Source organism: Chlamydotis macqueenii, chromosome 17 (assembly GCF_036417535.1).
Source record: "Chlamydotis macqueenii isolate bChlMac1 chromosome 17, bChlMac1.mat, whole genome shotgun sequence".
In the NCBI taxonomy this organism is placed as follows: Eukaryota; Metazoa; Chordata; class Aves; order Otidiformes; family Otididae; genus Chlamydotis; species Chlamydotis macqueenii.
In genome coordinates this window covers 14109167-14128398 of record NC_141572.1, presented here as the reverse complement: position 1 = coordinate 14128398, position 19232 = coordinate 14109167, and the positions used below count along the sequence as shown (strand labels likewise).

The 19232-nt window shown below is 53.8% G+C and overlaps 1 protein-coding gene across 3 annotated transcripts in view; it reads left to right on the top strand.

Annotated features, from left to right (window-relative positions):
• The window catches only part of KSR2 (kinase suppressor of ras 2), a 70747-nt gene extending 56281 nt beyond the window's left edge, over positions 1 to 14466 (top strand). For 2 of the 3 annotated variants that reach the window (XM_086761327.1, XM_086761325.1), the window contains 5 exons: positions 4199 to 4332; positions 8839 to 8970; positions 10880 to 11009; positions 11583 to 11716; positions 13613 to 14466. In XM_086761327.1, the coding sequence (XP_086617453.1) occupies positions 4199 to 4332; positions 8839 to 8970; positions 10880 to 11009; positions 11583 to 11716; positions 13613 to 13619 (537 nt within the window). In that variant the 3' untranslated portion in view covers positions 13620 to 14466. Of the gene's footprint in view, positions 1 to 4198; positions 4333 to 8838; positions 8971 to 10879; positions 11010 to 11582; positions 11721 to 13612 lie in introns of those variants that run through there. The other variant, XM_086761326.1, reaches the window with a different exon arrangement.
• Positions 14467 to 19232: the final 4766 nt, after the last annotated feature.

The window sequence follows — 19232 nt, the reverse complement described above, 5'->3', positions numbered from 1 at the left end:
CCTGCTTTGAGCTAAACTGGTGTAGCACCAAAGCTGTCCATGGGCTTCCCATGCCGTGGTGGGCTTGGAGCTCCTCCTGGCCACAGCTCCTCTTCCCCCTTGGAAGTGCAGGTGTTTAAGTCCAGCTTTGCTGCTGCTGTGAGTTGCTGGCTGGATATTCCTCTTGGGGAAAAAAATAGTAATCTGCTGTTGGTGAGAGGTTTCCACATCTCTGTAGTGAAAGCATCCCTGCAGCCAAGGCGCCTGGAGGAGTCAGCGCCGTGGTGCTCGTGGCAGAGCACATATATGCTTTTTCAGAGCTAAAAAAGCTTTTCCTTTCACAGAGATGACTCAAAGTGCATCTTCAACACCTCAGACGTGACCGCATAAATAGACGCTGGGGAGGATCCTCATGCGGCAGGGTCAAGTGGCTGGGAAGTTGGGTCCTGAGCCATCAAAGCTTCCTGTCGAGTGTCTGCAATGGCTTGTTTTCCCCAGAGGTGTTGATCCATCTGCCAGAGTAGCATTGTACCACAGTTCTGAGCACGTTTAACACCAAACGATACCGGAAGTATTTGGCATGTGTCCTACTGTGGGAGTCACGACGCTGGCTCTGTGCCCTGCTTAAGGCCAGCCAGCACCTCTGGCCTGTGGCAAGACCAAATCATCCAGGGCTGAGCTCGTGTTTAACATATTTCTACAGAAAAAAAAAAAAAAAAAAGTATTTTTCCTGGTAGATCTTAAACCCACTTAAATATTCAAATCCATGTTATAAAACAGTTCTGTGATATATCCCGAATGGTGCCGTTCCCCTGCCTGTGCTTATGCTGCCTCTTATCAGATTGCCAATTTTGCCTTTATTTACGCCCAGATTCAGCAAAATTCACGCTGTTTTTAAAGTAAACTCCTCCCACTGGGCTCTGGGCAGGAGGTGACAGTTGAGCGTAGGCTTAACTGCTTTGCTGAGCCGGCGTTGCAAGGGGTGTCCTGGAGCGGTGAAGCTGTGGCCTGAATTTGGGGTGTCTGAGACCGCTGAGGACCTCTCTGCTGAACTTCTACTTGTGATCCTGTCCTGGTTCTGGCTACCAGCTCCAGTTCTTCACCCAGCTCAGGTGAATATTAACTCTGTCCTAGCCAGAACCAGGACAGATCCGTACTTTCCACATTTTAAAGATGGATTTTTTCCATTGGGCAAACGTCTGCGCTTGTGCTCAGGGTTCTCGCTCACAGATGTTCCCAGTGGGAGGTAACAGCTCGGTTCAGCCCCTTTCTCTGTGAGGCTTGCGTTGCTTCGTGTGGGCTGGGGTTTGGAGGAGTAGGCAAAGAGACCGCTGCCGCGAAGAGACCGCTGCCTTCTGCAGCTGCATGTGCATTAGGAACAGATTGGAAACCTCAAACTCTTCGTGGTGTTATGAGGCATCACTGGCACTGGGGAAGCATCACTGGATCCATGAGATCATAGAATCTTTAAGGTTGGAAAAGACCTCCAAGATCACCAAGTCCAAACATCAACCCAGCACCACCGTGTCGACTGAACCATGTCCTCAAGTGCCATGTCTTCACGTTCTTTGAACACCTCCAGGGATGGTGACTCCACCACTTCCTTGGGCAGCCTGCTCCAGTGCCTGACCAAAAAGTGTTACTGTGAAGATGAAAGCGTTATCATGCAGAATGTCACCCATGAGATCTGCTGAAGATCAGCATGACTGCACGTAGACCTGGTTGTAGCCCCAGCAGCAAGCCAGCTTGCCTGCATCCCCTTTCCCCCTTGGGAGTACGGGGTTAGGGGCTCTGGGTCCCACCTGGGTCCCCGTAGGAATTAGCAGAGGTCCAATGGCAAAGCTCTCCCTGTGCACTGGAAAAATTTTAAGCCGGCGGCTCCTGCTCGCAAGAGAGGTCCATCACACCCCTGTCTCAGCCACCTCGGTGCTCTGCCCCAAATGCACGGCCCATTGCTGGTGTGCACCAGGAGGAGCAGTTTCTCTGCCTTCCCACCTTTCTGCATCAACCACCAGCAGATATTAAAGATGGTTTGGTGGACTTGGAGGTGGCTGGTGTGGAGACGCGTAGGAAAACCTGGACATCTCTGTTTGGTTGGGCTTGAGGCAGCATTGCCCGGAGAAGTCGAATGCAGGACCGTCGTGGAGGCTTTGTCTCTGCTTCCTGGGTGTGACGGTTGTTTGACTTCATGCTTTGAGTCCCCGTATGCGATAGCAGAGCTGCTAAATTTGTTGGATTAGCGGGTTCAAGGGCTCTCGTTCTGACGTGATCCTCCGGAGGCGAAAGTTAATATATTTAAGAAGTGGAGCCGGCAGAGGGAGCTGGCTTTTCACGCACGCCGGGCCGCCGAGCAAATTAAGGCATTAGCGGGCCGAGAGTGTTTTCTCACAGATCATCCCAGGGGCCAAGGCGTCGGGGCTGGAATTTGCAGTGGGATCTGTGCAATGTCCTGCGGAGCGAGGCGAGGGATTTGGGTTTGTCGAGAGCTCCTTGAGAAATACCTTCTGCCAAGGCTCGGGCTGCGTTTGATGATTGCACGGGAGATGTGGTCCCATCCACGCTGTGTGAGCACGGGTGCAAAGTCCCTGCTCCCAGTTCCTGTCACCTCCAGCTGCTGGGAGGAGGCTGCGCAGCATTCCCGTGGCACCGGGTCTCATCCTGTCCCATGGGTGCTCAGGGCCCTGCTCTGCACCGTGCGGGAGGAACGGGCTCACGGCATTGAACTGCCGTTCCTCGCACAACCACGGCACTTTGTGAAGGTGACAGTGACATTTCAAAGCAGATTTTAAACCTCATTATTATTTCATGTGCTGGGACTCGGAGACCCCTAAATAATCCTGGTGCCTGGAATGGTCCCAGCATCCAGCTGCAGCATCTCGGGGCCAGCCGCAGCCCCGAATCTTTTCCTTCCCCCAGCGTCTCTTAGCAGAGGCTCTTTGGGATGCGACTGCCGAGGGGTACGGTTAAACCCCCAAGACTTGCGGGGTTGGGGGGTTTGCTGTCGCCGGCTGCCCCCAGCATTTCCCGCTGCTGGAGCGGAGCCCTGTGAGTCTGTGTTGCTGGCGAATCCTTGGTACCTTCGGGAATTTTTTTCCCCTCACATCCTGGGCATTTGCATTTGAGGATTCGTGGGGTTTTCAGGTTGCTTTCCCAATTTTTCCAGATCATTTCCAAATTTGGATCATGCCTCCCAGCTCCACATCAGCTGCAAACTTAAAAATCTATTCTCATCCCACTGCCTGCGTGGTTGATGATGATACATGGAAAGATCAGACCTAGGATGGACCCCCGTGGAAATCCAGTTCATAAATCTCATCATGTCAGTGATGGACAACTGAGATTCCTGTAGACCAAGTTTCCCTAGTCTGCTTACGAGAATGAAAAGTGCGACAGCATCGAAAGCCCTGCTGAAGTCAGGATAAATGGTTTTTATCGCACTCCCGGTTCCCAGCGCCGGTTATCCCGTCGAGCCGAACGTCCGCCACGCGGAGCCATCGGCACTCTGCTCAATTTGCCGCTGCTAAACAAGCCCGGGGCAGGCAAGTTTGGCTTTCCCACCCATGGCCTTTTTATTTTTTTTGCATCATTAGCAATAATTTTAATTAACCACCGAGTAGTTTTTCCTAGGGGAAAAGAATTAAGGCAGGACTCCCGCGAGGCGCTTGTTTCCAGGCTAATGGTGTTGGTGCGCACGTAGGAAGCGCTAATGGCTCAGTCAGGGTGTGCAGCGGCGGTGATGGAGAGCTTTGACTTATTACCCCTCCGCTCTCAGCCCTGAAAGAGAACGAAGGCGAAAACATCATCATCATCAATTTCCCAGCAGAGGATTTCAGGAAGGCGACTGCCAGTTTGATTTGCCGCTAATTGTTCTTGCGTAACCGATTAATCAGGAAGATGAGTGGCCGCTGTCGCAGCCGAGAGCGGGACGCCCACGCCGTGATCCCGTCGCCCTCCGTGAGCACCACCCAACGCCTGTCCCAAGCCAGGCCCCCCCCCGCGGACACCTGCCCTTTCTGCAGGGAAATTTGGGGACGCGCAGCCTTTGGCTGTGGCCCAGACGCAGCTCGGTAGCCCGGACGTGCCGCTGCGACACAGGGATGCTCGCAGCCGGGCTCTCCCCGTCTTGGCAACGGTGGGGCTGCCCCTGCTCTGGCATTATCCTGGCTGTTTGCGCTGCTTTTTCAGTTTGAGGGTATTTTTCTCTCTTTTTCCATCCTAGGGAATGGGCTACCTGCATGCCAAGGGGATTCTTCACAAGGACCTCAAGTCAAAAAACGTTTTCTACGACAACGGGAAGGTGGTGATCACGGACTTCGGCCTCTTCAGCATCTCGGGAGTTCTCCAGGCGGGCAGGTAAAGACATGATGTGGTGGAAATACTGGGGGTCCTCCCCATACCCTAGAGCTCCCCTTTGAGCTGGGAACACAGACAGGGAGCCCAAAAACCTCCTCTGCAAGAGCCTTTCTGGGCCTGCAGCCTTGGTAGGCACGAGGACAAGGCACCTTTGAGTGTCCTGGTGCCACCCTGGAGATTTCACCATGTCCCCTCCCGGGATTTTGCTTTTGAGGAGGCTTGCTTTGGGAAAAGAGCTCCTGCAGAAACCCCTCTGCCCCGCTCCCTCACAACCGAGCTCCGTGCTCAACGCCGGCGTTGGGTTTGCGGTGCAAAGCCCCAGAGGGACGGCGAGGGCAAGGGGGGTTTCAGCAGCAAAAGGTGGGTTTGGGCTCGGCACTGGGCGGTGCAAACAACTTGCTCTGCTCCTTGGGTGTAGGAGCTGCAGCTTGTTTTGGTTCGATTTTGTTTAATTTATTTTTTAAACCTCACGTTTAAAGGCAGAGTTGCTTTTGATGGGTAGGAAGGAGCACGATGCTGCATGCGAGTCTCCTGCGGTTTGGTTCAGAGAGGCAGGGCCTGGCCCCGGGCAGGGTCTCCTGAGCCCAACCTCTTCCCATGGGATGCATCATTTCCATGGCCAAACCACCCTGCTGCCAGCCAGGAGATGTTCCTCAGGCTCTGTTTCACTGGGGCTGGCAAAAGTGGCTCATTCCTTGGCCTTTCCCCAACACCGTTATAAATCCCCTGGCATCTGCTCCATCTCCTGGCTGATGAGCGACGTGGCCGGAGCAGCAGCCCGGATCACGCGGCGCTGTCCCCGTGGTTGTCCCCCAGCCGCTCTGGTGACCTTTCGGGTGCTGCGGACATCTGGACGTGGTGTCTGTGCTGAGCCCGGGCACGGAGCAAGACGTGGAGCGAACAAGAGCCAAGCTCAGGACAATGTACAGCGTTGTGACATTTTTGGGTCTCTTTGGGTTTGGAATCAAGCCTGTTTAGTAAATGTTCCTTATTAAATGGGTTTTTTTCCAGTGCTTTGGGAGGTTTTCAAGCTGTAGGCATGGCAAGGCAAAGAGTTTCAGCAGCCGTGGAAAGGAAGAAAAGCAAAGCTGAGGGGGAAAGGGAAACAGAAGAGGGAAAAAAAGAACAGAGATTATGTTTTCCTTCTTTTTTGTGAAAACTGAAAAAAAAAAGTGTTGCTGACTTCCCAGCGGGAGGGCACTTTTTCACTCAACCCTTTGTGTGAGAAGCAGCACGGGCCAAGCCCGGGCGTTATCGGTGCCAGCAGCTTGGGCAGGTTTCCTCTGGCAGTGCGGTGCCCGCCTTCTGGTCTCCGTCACCTCGCATGGTAGGGTTTGAGCTTTAGATCTTGTCGTGGCCGATCATCACTTTATGGCGAAGATGCTCAGGAGATAATATGCACCTTGGAAACGATATATATATTTTTTTTTCTAGTTTCCATGTGGATGAGGTCAAAGGATTAGAGGAAAAGGCGATGCCACCTTTCTCCATCCCACACCGCTCACAGCAAGCCAGGCAGCCAGCCTTTCCGTTCTGCTTGTATAAATATCATCGGGTTTTAGTGCAAACTTAGCCAAAAGCTTAGGAAGCCCAAGAAATCCAGCAGTGCCACTGCTCTCCCCATGGCGCAGAAGTGGGTTTCAGCTCTGGTTTAGCAGCTGGGTGGGGGGTTTGGGACTTAGGTCCTGCCCAGATAAGGTTGCAACTCGTTCCAGCAGCGGCAAAAGGATTTAGGCAAAAATGGTCAAATTTTGCCAGGGACCTTTGCTGTGAAGGTCAGAGATGGTCTGCAGATAAAATGAAAGATGAAGCGCTGGAGAAATGGCGTATCCAATAGGATGGACCAATGCGTGGCCATCTCTGCTCAAGATTGGGGTGTCACTTGTGGGGGTAAAGTCCGGGAGATTGCTCTGGAGAGGAAGGATGGTCAGAAATGTAAGGCTGGATAGAAATGAGCAGCTTTTTGCTAGAAGAATGGAAAAAACAGGGAAATTTCTGCCCCAAGGAGTTTTCAGTGTTAGTGCCCAGGACTGCTGGTGGCACATGTGTCTTCTACTGATGGAGAGCTGAGAGATGGCTTTGGGGATCTGCACTCATCAGTCACCATGACTTTCAAAGTGGCAAGTGTCTGTAGGTCTGATTTCCCTTCTCAGGGTGGTTTTTCTGCCAGTTACGGTTTCTCTCAAGTGGAGAAGACCAATAAAGCCCAGTTTTGAGTCCTTGGAAGCTTGCATGGACAAGCATGTATGGAGGAGGGAGCAAATATTTGCAGGTTGAGTTGAGGATGGAGATGTTACTTCAGATGTGAATGAGAATTACAGACTGGCCTGTTTTCACAAGGGTTAAAAAATGCTGTGAGTTAAAGATCCTCCTCATCCTCCTAGAGCAGGCTCACCTTCACTTCATGGAAGTGTCTGGCACAAGGAGTTTGCAGCGTCCATCCGTGCCATGGCATGCTTGCACTGCCGAAAAAGTAGACGGCTATGGCCACTAAAATACCTTCTGCAAAGACTTTATAATCCAGTGTCTTATCCTGGTGAAATCAGATTTATTTCTCCTTTATTTATTTGTTGTTGGGCTTGGTAGGGCTGCTCTGTAATTAGGAGGAGCACGAGGTGGGTCTCGAGTAGTCTGAAGAGCTCTTCTGCTCTTGCTTTTGCCTTGAGGCTGGGTTTCGAAGATGCTCGGCTGGTTGTGCTGCTTTCTGCTAACGAAGTGGCTGAGTCGGTTATGAAGTCAGGCAAACTTTTGTCATGAACCCTCAAATCGCTGTAATTGAGATGCGTTTAGGATTGCGTTAAAGCTCAGCCCTTGTTGCTGGAAGCTTGTAACACGTAGCTGCGTGCTCGGGTGTACGTGAGCTTTGCAGGAGGATGGGGCTGGGCTCGTACGGGAGCTGTGGAGATAAATCGCATCCCCAAAGCATCCTGGAGTGGGCCTGAATGCTGCTCCTGGGCTGAAACAGCACTCGAGTGAGCAAAAATAAAAGCCCCAGGTGCAATCCTGGTCTTGCTGAGGGCAGCGGAGCAGATCCGAGCGCAACCCACTGCATCCTGCTCCCCGCTGCCCGCCCGGGGATGGAGACCGAAGACACAGGGAAGGACGAGCGAGCTCCTCCGCGTCTTTTCTAATTGCTCTGATGCTTAATGCTGGCTTCTAATTAAGAGCCATGCAGGGCTGGAGGATGGCAGTGGGAGCGGCTGGGGAGCTGAAAGCCTTCCCCCTGTGCCAAAGTGCTCTCGCCTCCGGCTCCTGGGGACCAGAGGGGTCCACGCCTCGCTGGTGACGCTGATTGCAGCGGTGGCTCCAACACAGCAGGGTGAAGAGGAGCTGTCGAGTCCCTGGAGGGGGCATGAAGGCTCCATCAGTGATTCACTGGACTGGCACCGTCCTTCCCTAGGGAGGGGGTTCCTCCTCCAGTCGCTGCCAGGAGGGGTGATGCTCTGGGCACAGGGACGGCTTTGTCATCTTGGGATTGTGCACGTTGCGTGCATGCAGGCACAGGGGGAAAAGCCAGCCAAGGAGTCAGTGGTGGGATCTTGTCATCCTGCCTTGGGGGTGGATGGAGACGCCCATGCCTGGATGGTGTCCCTTGGCTGCTGGGATTTTGGCCCCAGGCTGAAGTTCAGGAGCACAGATGACTCCGCAGCCCCCACGCGTCGCCATCCCTGGGAGAGCATCAAAGCATAAACAGGGAGAACTTCCATGACGCGAGTCAGCGGGCTCGTCCTTCTCTAGCCCGGCGCGGCATGGGACAGTTTTTGTTACCTCCCACAAAACTATGCTCCCAAATTTGCGCTCACACACACTATCAAGCTGCTTAACATGCTACCGCTACTGGTGGTCCCTGCCCATTTCCCTGCCTGGGGCCCCTTTTTATGCTGGCGGTGCATCCTAGGTGCCTGCTGGCAGCTGTAAAGGATGAAGGAGCAACCAACATCGTCCTCAGCTGCTGGCCAAAGGAGCCTGATGCATTTGTACCGAGCAGGAGGACCTTGAGGAGGTAGGGGAAGAGATGGCTGAGGTTAGCTGGGAGGACTGGTGATTATAATGAAGCCAGGCTCCTCCCATGGATGATGGCATGGAGGACGTGGACACAAAGCCCATTTTGGGGCCAAACGCTTGAAGACACTGATTTCCAGGCCATTATTATAAGAGTGGGTTTGGTCAGAAGACACACTTAGAGGTCCCCAGTCCAACCTCCCACTCAAACCACAGCGGGGCCAGCTCAGGGCTCGGCGCTGGTGAGATTTAACCCAGGTAGTACCTTGCCTCCGGCTCTTTTAAGGTGTTTTGGTTTGATGGTCGCAGCGAGGGCCCCGGCAGACTCTGCACCACCATCGTCAGCCCAGCAGAGCCTAAACGCCCACTCACCAGCCTCCTGTGCCCAAATTGTGCCCTGTAACCCGGCAGGGACAGACGCAAAGCCACTATGGTGGCATTCCTCAAGGGGGTTAAAACCCAACTTTGCAAGGATGCCACGGCTTCGGCTCCGTGTTTTGGCAGGCGGGAGAACAAGCTGCGGATCCAGAACGGCTGGTTGTGCCACCTCGCCCCCGAGATCATCCGCCAGCTCTCGCCGGACACCGAGGAGGACAAGCTGCCCTTCTCCAAGCACTCGGACGTCTTCGCGCTGGGGTGAGTCCCTGCGCAGTGGGCGGGCTGCAGAGAACTGGGGTGGTTGTTTCACGTGTGAGCTGCTCTAAGCAGCTGGGAGGGATGGGGACACCCTTTGGTTGATTAACCCAATAAACCTTTCTCGAGGCGGACGCAGGGCCGGGGGTTTTACCCAGTGGATTAATTTTCTCGTGGACACCTTAAAGGCCGCGGGGATTAGTGCGCGTGGGGCTGTTATCGGAGGGTGACGGTTCCATCAAAACCACAGTAATTACAGCTGAAAAGGGATAGCTTTTTTTTTTTTCGTCTCCTCGAGGTACACTTTAGCACAAAAATAAAGAAGTAATTAAGGGATTGTATTGAACTAAGTGAGAGTCCATTACTTAGACTTATTTTTTCCTTTTTTTTTGAGTGAGAGCTCTGCCCTTATGTAAAACATGAATTTTTCTTCAAAGATTAAAAGATTTTCCCACATTTTTCCTCTTTCTTGTTTCTGCTGCCCTCCGCTGAGCCCGGAAGGCTCACAGATGATCCGGAGGGTTATTGCCATCGCTGCTTCCCTCTAGGGATTTGGGGATCAGCGACAGCAAGAGGAAAAGGTCTTTTAAAGACCCCAGACGATGGCAGAAATGTTAAATTAAACTTCTAACCACAAACTTGAATTTAACTGCATCGGCTGCCTTCGGGCACCTTCAGCCTGCCCCTCTCCAGCCCCCTGCTTCCCCCACAGCTGCAGCACCACAGTATCTAATATTTTTTTTTTTTGAGATTTACAGCCAAATTGTGCATATTTTTCCAAAATCAGGAGAGCTGATTTCCAAAATCAGGGAGCCCCCCTATCCAAAAGCGATCCTTCATTTTTCAGACCCCCTCCACCAGATTTTCCCAACCTAATGCCATTTTAACCCCATTTCTTGCCGCTTTAACTGGCTGTGATGGTATCCCTTGAAGGGAAAAGCAGCTCCGGGGAATTTGCCTTGGAGATCTGGGCCAGCGCTGCAGGAGCCAGGACTCATCCAGCCTCCAGGTGCCAGAAAATGAGGATACAAAACTCCCAGGCAGTAGCGGGGGCGGAGGACTGCGGGGGCGGCCGCCAGCTCAGCCAGAGACGCCCTTGTTTTGGGATATTCCCTTGGATTTGGGAGTCCTCACGGAAAAGGGTTTGGCTTAGCGATGAGACCGGTGCAGTGGCAGATGGCCGAGGGTTCACGGGTGCCATCAGTCGGTGAGGGCGCTGGGGATGGTTCATTCCATGGCTTGGATGAGCTTGACATTGAGGAAAAAGGGAAAAGTTGGAGCAAAAGTGAATACTTTGGCTCATCCTTCCCCAGCGCTCGCTGCCGTGCACAGCTGGAGCAGGTGACAGAGTCTGAAACACCAGCCTGGCAGCTGGACCACGTATTTAACCCCAGCATCACCTATTAAGCTGCTCTGCGGGCAGTGGGATGAAGAGCTATCGCAGCCCGGCGGGAGATACCCGCTTGATGGAACAGGCTGGCTGGTTCTTCCCTGGTTTAAACTGGGGGCTGCGGCAGGCTGGTGGCATGCTCTCGGTCAAGCTGGTGGCCTCAGTTTCCCTACCTGCAAAATGGGAGAGGTGATATCTCTGTAGCAAGCTCTGGTGTCAGCCCTGGGACAAAGCGTCACCTGGAATAGGCTGCCCAAGGAAGTGGTGGAATCACCATTCCTGGAGGGGTTCAAAGAACGTGTAGATGTTGCGCTTCAGGACATGGTTTAGTGGACATGGCGGTGTTGGGTTGACGGTTGGACTTGATGATCTTGGCGGTCTTTTCCAACCTTAAAGATTCTGTGATTCTGTGCTTTTGGAGCAGGGAGAGAGAGATGATGGATGTGGGTACAATGGCCAGGTATCCCACCCCAGGATGACTCCCAGCTCCTCCCATCTCTAATCCCCGCTGTTTCCCAACAGCACAATCTGGTATGAGCTGCACGCGCGGGAATGGCCCTTCAAGACGCAGCCAGCAGAGGCAATAATCTGGCAGGTGGGAAGAGGGATGAAGCCCAACCTCAGCCAGATTGGAATGGGCAAGGAGATCTCGGTAAGTGGTGTGGCAGAGGCACTGGAGCCCTGTGTGTGTGTGTGTGTGTGTGTGTGTGTGTGTGTGTGTGTGGAAGGGAAATGTGCCCCACTGGTGCACGCCCTGGGTGGAGGGTCCCTTTGAAAAACACTCTGTGCTGCCTAGCATCTGCCAGCAAAAAAGCAAGGGGTCCCTCCCTCCTGAACCAGTGAGGCTCAGTCGTGCTGCTGCTGTGGCACAAGTGTCAGCTCAGCTTGTACGTTCCCTCCACTCTAGCCCTTCTCAAGGATGCAGTGATGGAGATGGGGTCCTCGTGGGATGGATGCATCCCCTCCATCTCAACCCTTCTCGAGGATGTGGTGATGGAGATGGGGCTTTTGCGGGATGGGTGCATCCCCTCAACTCCAGCCCTTCTCACGCGTGTGGTGATAGAGAGGGGGTCCTTATCAGATGGATCCACCCCCTCCACCCCAAACTGTCTTGAGGATGTGGTGATGGAAATGAGCTCCTTGTAGGGTGGACATTGGGCACAGGTGTTGTGGTGGGAGAGTGAGTGGCTCAGTTTCCTCACGTGCTCACCCTGTGTGGCTGCAGGACATCCTCCTCTTCTGCTGGGCCTACGAGCAAGAGGAGAGACCCACCTTCACCAAGCTCATGGACATGCTGGAGAAACTGCCAAAGCGCAACCGTCGCCTTTCCCACCCTGGGCACTTCTGGAAGTCGGCAGAGTAAGTCCTTGTCTCTGTGTGTTCTTCCCCGTGCCGGCAGGCAGCTCTGTGTGCACCCCCCAAGACTCCTCCATCTCAGCTGAACGGCTGACATTGGCACTGGGGGAGCACGGGGGTGAGCTCTGGGTACGTTCAATGCCAACTGGGTGGGAACGGGTGGGTAGGAAGGGTGGCCACAGAGTGTTGTGCCCATGCCAGCTGACACCACGATGCTGGCTGTCCTCCTTGGGGTAGAAAAAGTCTGGGAAAGTAGTCAGAGATGATCAGCGGAAGCCTGGCGTTGTGCTCCACCAATGCTGGGAGGAAGAAGTGGGGTAGGTCCAGGGGCAGGCTGGAGCTGGTACCTTAGGGACATCTGCTTGGGGACATCGGCCAGGGCTCCAGTCCCTGCCCATCCACCACACTCAGAGCAGTTTTCCCTCCTGGGAAGGTGTTTTTTCCTTCTTTTGCCCAGATTAATCCATGGGGTCCCTCCCCAGACCCGCAGCCTGTGTCAACCGTCACAGCTTCCAGCGGTGGGAGAAGAGCGTGGTCTTTTTTTCCTCCCAGACAGCTCATGGCCAAGCCTTGCTTGGTTTCACCGCTTTGGCTTGGTCACATCTCTCTGCTTCAGCAAATGCAGCGTAAATGGGTCCCCACTTGGGGTTTCAGGATCTGACCTGTTGGTAACAGCAGGAAAAACATGGAAGAATCCCCTAGGAACTCATTTTCTTCTCTTGAATTCATCCTAGTGTGACAAATAGGACCAAGGGCTTAACCCATGCGGAGGTTGCACTCACAGCGGGGATTTTTCCTTTTCCCGGTGTGCATCCCTGAACCATGCAGGCTGGAAATGGAGATGGAGGGAGGGAGGGAGGCGAAAGTGAGCTAAGGGAGAAGCGAAGGCACTTGGGGCTGCTTCAAGCATCCCTCTTGGACCCCACCAAGGGTTGGAGATGCCGGTTTCTCCTCCTGCATCTGATGACCAAACCTCCTCGCTTCCTCACCCATGCGGCAAGCGCTGGCGGTCCCAAGGTTACGGGTACAGCGGCAGCTGCTGGAGTGTCCCCTGTGCCACCTCCGTCCCCGTGTGCTCAAGGGGGGCTTCTGGGAACAGCACAAATCCAGCGGTTGGATGGCCCCCAAATCACCTGGAACCTAAGCTGTTAATCAGGAGGGAAGTTAATTACTGATCCGTGCTCGGAGCGGGCACCAGGGTGGCTCTGGCAGCCGGGCAAGGCAAGTGGAAGGTTGATGAACCCCAAGGCAGCAGGCTGTGTAATTGCTCGGTTGGGTTGGGAAGGTTTTTGCAATCACCGAGCCACGCTCTGCCTGCCACCGGCTTGGCTGCCCGGCAGCTTCCCCTTAATTACCAGCCCCCTCTTTTCTGAGCGCGAGGGGAGGGAGGATGCTTCAGCGCGGCACTCCTGTTCCATCCGAGCTGCCTCCTTCCTTAGGGAGTCAGCTCCGGCCTGTGTTCCTGACATTCCCATGTTTGGTTCTGGCTTCTCCGTGGGGTCTCTGCTCGCCCAGGAGTCCCGGCCCTGTGTGGGGATGAGCCGGCTGCGGTGCCCCGCGGTCTCTGCGCGTAGGGGACGGGAGGCGAAGACCCTGTGGGGGTCCTGTTGCTGGGAGAGCCTGGGTGCACGGGGATGGGGATGAGGGGTGCGGTACCCAACACACCCTTTCCCCTTTAGACGATACTCAACCTGAGAGCTGCCCGCACCAGTGAAACCCCAGGCAGACTGGCGGGGAGGTGCGGAAGTGCACGGCTTCCCGCGGTGCTGGTGCAGTCGAGGGCAGCCCCGTGGCAAAGCCATTTGGGGAGGATTTTTGCAGCGGGCTGCCTTGCCAAACCCCCCGGTGCTGCGGGATGAGGCACCCAGCGCTGACTCTGCTGTCTTGTGTCCCTTCCAGGCTGTGATGGGAGGAGTTAAGGGACGGTGCCTTCCTCCCCCTGCGGTTCTCCTCTTCCTCTCCACTTCCCACCCCACGCTATGGAGGAATGGCGGGCACCGCGGGCCGACGACGGGATGGGAATGATGCCGCAGTGTTTCACCCCGTGACACCTCCCCGCAAGGGCCAGAGGAACCCAGCCAGCGGCCGAGCCCCGGGGACGCCTGGCTGCGGTGGGATGGGGACAATGGGTGACGCTCCGTGCGCGTAGGGTTGGGTCTCAGGATGGTTCCCCACCGAGCAGGGACAACCCGCGGGGCAGACGGCTTCAATTTAACTCCAGGGCTCCTCTGGTCCCACTCAGCACGGTCAGTGCTCGTGATGCTCGGTTGGGGAGGGGTTGCTTCTTGGTTCTCGGTGGATTTATTTCATTTCCTTTATTTTTTTTTTTATTTTTTAAATGAAAGAAGGGTAGGAAATGTTGCTGATTCATGAGTTTAGTGCTATTAGCTGCCCCCCGTGGGGAAATGCATCTGCAGAGCTGGAACTGGAGGAGTCGTGCTCCCCAGCGCCTCGGCAGCCCCGTAATGGGCAGTGGTGACCTTTCACAAGTGGCTTCTCTACCTCCCGGCCATGCCCACTTACGCTTGCCCCCCCAGGTCTCCCTCTCAGCAGGGCACATCTCCACATTCCTGTTAATTTACCCATTTCCCCTGCTGCGTATTTAATCAGCGAGCCTTTCCCTCTCGCCCTCCCTGATGCTGCTTCGCTCTTGGCTTTGACCCTTGCTCCTGAAGCCGTGGAGCTGGGGATGCTCTGGGGCTGGGCAGAGCGGGAGCAGCTGCGGTTGGGGTCCTTCCCCTCTCCAGTTGCCTTCCCTGGGCTCATTGCCAGAGCCAGGGATGCAGACGGGCTCTGGTTGTACAGAGCGAGCACAGGAGCCGCAGCCGTCTCAGCCTCCCTCCCTGAACGAGCAGCCATGCCCAAGACCATTTTTTCCTTGCATATTTGTCTTCCATCAGCCAAATCCTGGACGTCCCCAAAGAGATGCTCTTTGGGCAGCGTCTTGGAGCCAGTGTTGCCATCTCAATACCATGTGCCGGTATTTCCCTCTCCGCATCGGCTTGGATGAGCCCTTGAGCCCATTAGATGAGCTGTCAAGCCATGGATGATAGCAAATTGCGTTTTCAGGCCCTTATTGAGCGTAATTGCTTGACAGGAACCATCCTGAATAACTCAATCGTGGTCTAAGTTAGCTTTAATTTGGAGACATGACGAGGCTCTGCAAACTAACAAGTCCTGGTTCCCCTTGCGGGTGTTTGAACCACTTCAGCAATAGTAAACGAAGACTGGAAACCTAATTGAGACTAGGAAGAGGTGGTACTTTAATTGTGAGGGTGTGTAAGAAGGTGCTTTTATTTCTTAAGATTTGCACACGTGTGTACGTGTGAAGTCTGAGGCGGGCAGGAGCAGAGGGGGTGAACCGGCCTCTAAGTGTGCTGGTTGATCTGGATGAGTCTCCTGGTGATGCTTTTGGGGGATTTGCTTTGCCATGCGGGCGCATCTCACTCTTTTGTGCAAAGTGGGGATGAGACAGGCTTGCCTTCAGTGATGGGGCCAAGTGGGAAGAGTGGGCGTGGCCTGCAGAGCTCAGCGTAGATGGCTGGGCATCACCTTGGCCCAAAGGATGCTCCATGGCTGCTCGCCCTCTGCCTCCTCTGCATCCCTCGCTAACATGCACCAACTTCTTCATCCCACTCTCTGCCCACCCGTCCTCGCCATCCCGACCCTTCCCTGCAGTCCCATGCCCTCTCCATCCTCTGCGCGTGTGCGCATGTGTGCCATAAACGTTGCACTAATCCTCAGAGCCTCTCTGAGTTTTCACCAATGCCTTCACCCTCGATGGTCCTGGGATCTGTGGGAGGGAGCACGCCCCTGTCGCAGGAGGTCTCCGCTGCCGGGGAGGTCTCACCATGAAATTACCGGTCCCCAAACCACGTTCAGATGGAGTGGTCGCTGTAGAAAGGTGGTGTCCTCCTCATTTGGTGTTTTTACTTTCGAGCTAGGCGTGAGCTTGCTAGGCAAGCAGGAGCAAGTGGAGCGTGTTGGAAAGATACTGGAGATGATGCCATGGGTGACGCTCAGCACCGGTGGTGGCAAAGTGCTGTAGCCTGATAGGCGTTGCGCAGATCTATGGTACAACGGCCATCTTGGAAGACTTACCACGTCTTTGCTCGCTGTGCCCCAAGCGCTCCGCTTGCCTGGGAAGTCTCACCTTGGCGTATTCCCCCATGGAGTCTCACCAGCCCCTGGCAGCTCCCTGCTCTGTTTCATCAGCTGAGACTCAAGGAAACAAGTGAGCTGACTGTGTTGGTTTGGTCCTTGTGGAAGCACAGGTTTTGGCCAAGCGTTTCTCCCCTGGATTTTGGGCATCCAAGAGGAGCTATCCGCTCCTATAGCCAACAAATCTTGCCAACTCTTCCCTCATTTCCCTCTTCTTTCTCCCCGACTTCCCTCACCGTAACGTCTCAGCCAGGCCATGAGCAGAGCCGTTGCACAATAGTATCGATGGAAAAATAGCTGCCCTGTATTTATCATCAACGAGCTCAGAAGAGCAGCTCCTTCCCTTCCATTCAGTGCAGCAACGGTTGTTTATGCAGCCGTGTCATTTGCATCATGCCTTCTTATTTTTGAAAGTCTTAATTATTAAAAAAAAACAAAACAAAACCAAACCAAAAACCCAACAAACCAACAAATCTTACTTTTTGTTGTTGTTGTTGTTGTTGTTCTTTGTTTTTTGACTCCAGCTTTGTGCGGGTTTTTTTTTTCCCCAGTTTAAAAATATCCAGCCCTTCAGCAGGGAGAGAATGTAGGAGAAGCTCTCCACAATGCCCTCTAATAGGAGATCCGAAGGAGCGAGAAGGTCCATCCGGTGGCTCAGTTCAGCTGCGTGAGCTAGAGGAGGGACAGGGGTTGTTTCCAGATGCGTCAGGCAAAAGCAGAGCTGGTTTTAGGACAGTGGTGTTTTGAGCAGCAGCTCGAGATGTAGGGAACCATCCTCAACCCCAGGGCACATCCTCAGGCTCTTGCAGTGGAGCAGCCCCCGTGACCCTCTCCTGGCCTGATCCTCCAGCTCTACTTCCTTCTTTTGGTCACCTTCCGAGGCTTTTCCTCAACCTTGCTGCTGTCTGAGGTTTTTTTCCAGCATTTCAATGCTCATGGAAAACACCTCGTTTGGGGCTGGGTAGCGAAGCCGCTACCAGTGACAGAGGTGGTGGTGCCGCATGGCCCCAAAGCACTATATCCTCCTTTGGCTGCTAGATTATATCTCCTGGTCCTGCTGCTTCTTCTATCTACCTTTCCCCCCAAATTACTCATGACTGGGTGGTTCCTGAGGATGGTGAGCTCAGAGTCTGGCCCCGATGACTTCTGTCCAGTAGTTGACCATGGTAGGAGCCGAGATGATTAAGATTTAAGACAAATGGTAGGCAGAAATGAATGTCTTGGAGGTGGAGGAGCCGCTCAACCTTTGCTAGATGCTATGGAAGAGTTGGGGCCCACGGGTTGGTTTCTTTGGCCACGCTGAGGAGATGGGAGATGTGTTGATGGTGCCATGAGGTGGTGTCTGCACCCCCCAAGTGCTGTGGGGAGCCCCAGGCCGAGCCCACCAGCGCTCTGCTGGACACCTTCACTTTCCTTCCTCCTTTCTTCACTGTTTATTTATTTTAATTTATTTTAATTTATTTCGGGTGGTTTTTTTTTTGCAAATAGTGATTCTTCAGGAAGCTTGGTCAGCTGCAAAAGCCTTCTTTAATTTCCAGTCCCTGTGAAGTACACTGTTACATTTTCTTGTACATAAAGTATATATAAATATATATACATATCTCTATATGTATGTATATAGATATATACATATATAACAAGCTCTAAATCTTGTACAGTTTCCAACTGAACTCGACGGCCTGCTTTGTTTTCTCTGTGTTAGTTCTGACCGTTGCAGAATGAGCTGACTTTCATTTCCCTTCTCCTCTTTCCTTTTTCTTTTTATAAATATATACATAAATATATATATATATATATATATATTTTGTTGTCGATGTTGCAAAACTCTTGTCACTGGAAAAGAACAGTTGATTCTGGTGCAAAAAAAAAAAAAAAATCACTCACAAACCACCACCAACAAAAAAAATCACTGAGAAAGGCACGATGGATCTCCCTGATGTAAATTTGTACAGTAACATTTATAACGTTTTCTACACTTGAAGAAAGTATTTATAATTTCAGCTGTCTGACTGAGTGCGACTCTCTGTGACCTGCAGAAATGGATAGCCATTTGTTCCCGTGGTTTCTCGTGCAGTGTTTGGTGAGGTGACAGTGTATGAATTATTTATGCCAATAAAAAAAAAAAACAACAAACCACCTTGGAAAACCATTGCGCCCCTGTGCTGCTCCGTGCCCCTGTGCCACCACCCGCTCCCTGCCCTCTCCTTGCGGCATCGCAGCCCGGTGATGGGGTGGGAGGGTTTGTCCGTGGCGGGGTCTGGACCGCTCTCGTTCGTCAGACCCCCGGGAGCATCTCAGCGCTAAGCTCTGGCCCAGCGATGCTCGGAGGGGGCATCGCTGCCAAACCCCTCTTTTCCTCTCTCCCAGCCCTTTGGGGACGATAATTTGTGGCAAATGTTGGATGGGAGCCACGGCAGCTGAAAACGTGGGAGCTGGGCAAATGATGGGGCAAGCAGCGGATAGATTTCTGCTTGGCTCTGCCGGGGCTGGCGTGGGGTGCGTGCCAGAGAGGATGCTTCTCCCAAGCCAGACCCCTGCGGGGATGGCGATGGCTGAGCCTGGGGATGGAGCACTGGAGGCTCTTTGCATCTGCTGCTTTGTTTGCTGATTTACCATGCTGTTTTATTGGGGAGGGGAGGGCACTATAAATCTGCAAAACAGCCCGTCGGAAAGCAGTGGCATTCGCTTGCGGGGTTGGTCCCACGCCGTTGGTGGGAGATGGAGAAGAAAATCACGGAGGGTTTGCATTGCTTCCCCCTCTCCTTCCCTCCTCACGATTGCCCGAGTGCTTGAAAGGTAAAATAATGATGGCTCCCCATTAATAAACCATGAACGCTCAACACTCCTCCTGTCGAGGGCTTTTCATCTTTCACAGCCTGCAGGAGCCGGTAACCAATTAGACCAGGCGCATCCGGGGTGGGGAGCGGCAATGGGGCCGGCCGGGGGATTTTCCTGGGAAGGATGGGGAAGGTGAGGCCGGGTGGAAGGGGGCTGCTGTGATCAGGTGTGGATGTCCCAGTGGAGCAAGAAACAGGATTTGGGGGTAAAGAGCCACCACTTGATGCTGTCACCACGCCAGGCTCCCTTGGTGGCTGCATCTCAGTGTCACCATCCCATATACGCCATAAACAGGAGGTTAAACCCTGCTGGTGGTTCCCCAGGCGTAAATCTGGAGGACTCCCACCAGTCTGGACCATAACTGGTCAGCACTGGTGTATAACTGGGCAGCCAGGGCCCTGGTGGCTCCAGTGCTCCAGGGACAGAGCCGCTAATTGAAACACCGGCAGGAGCGCCGAGCCCCCGCTGAGCCCAGCGCGGGGATGCTGAGCTCGCTCCCGCCTCGTGGCTAATGAGATGC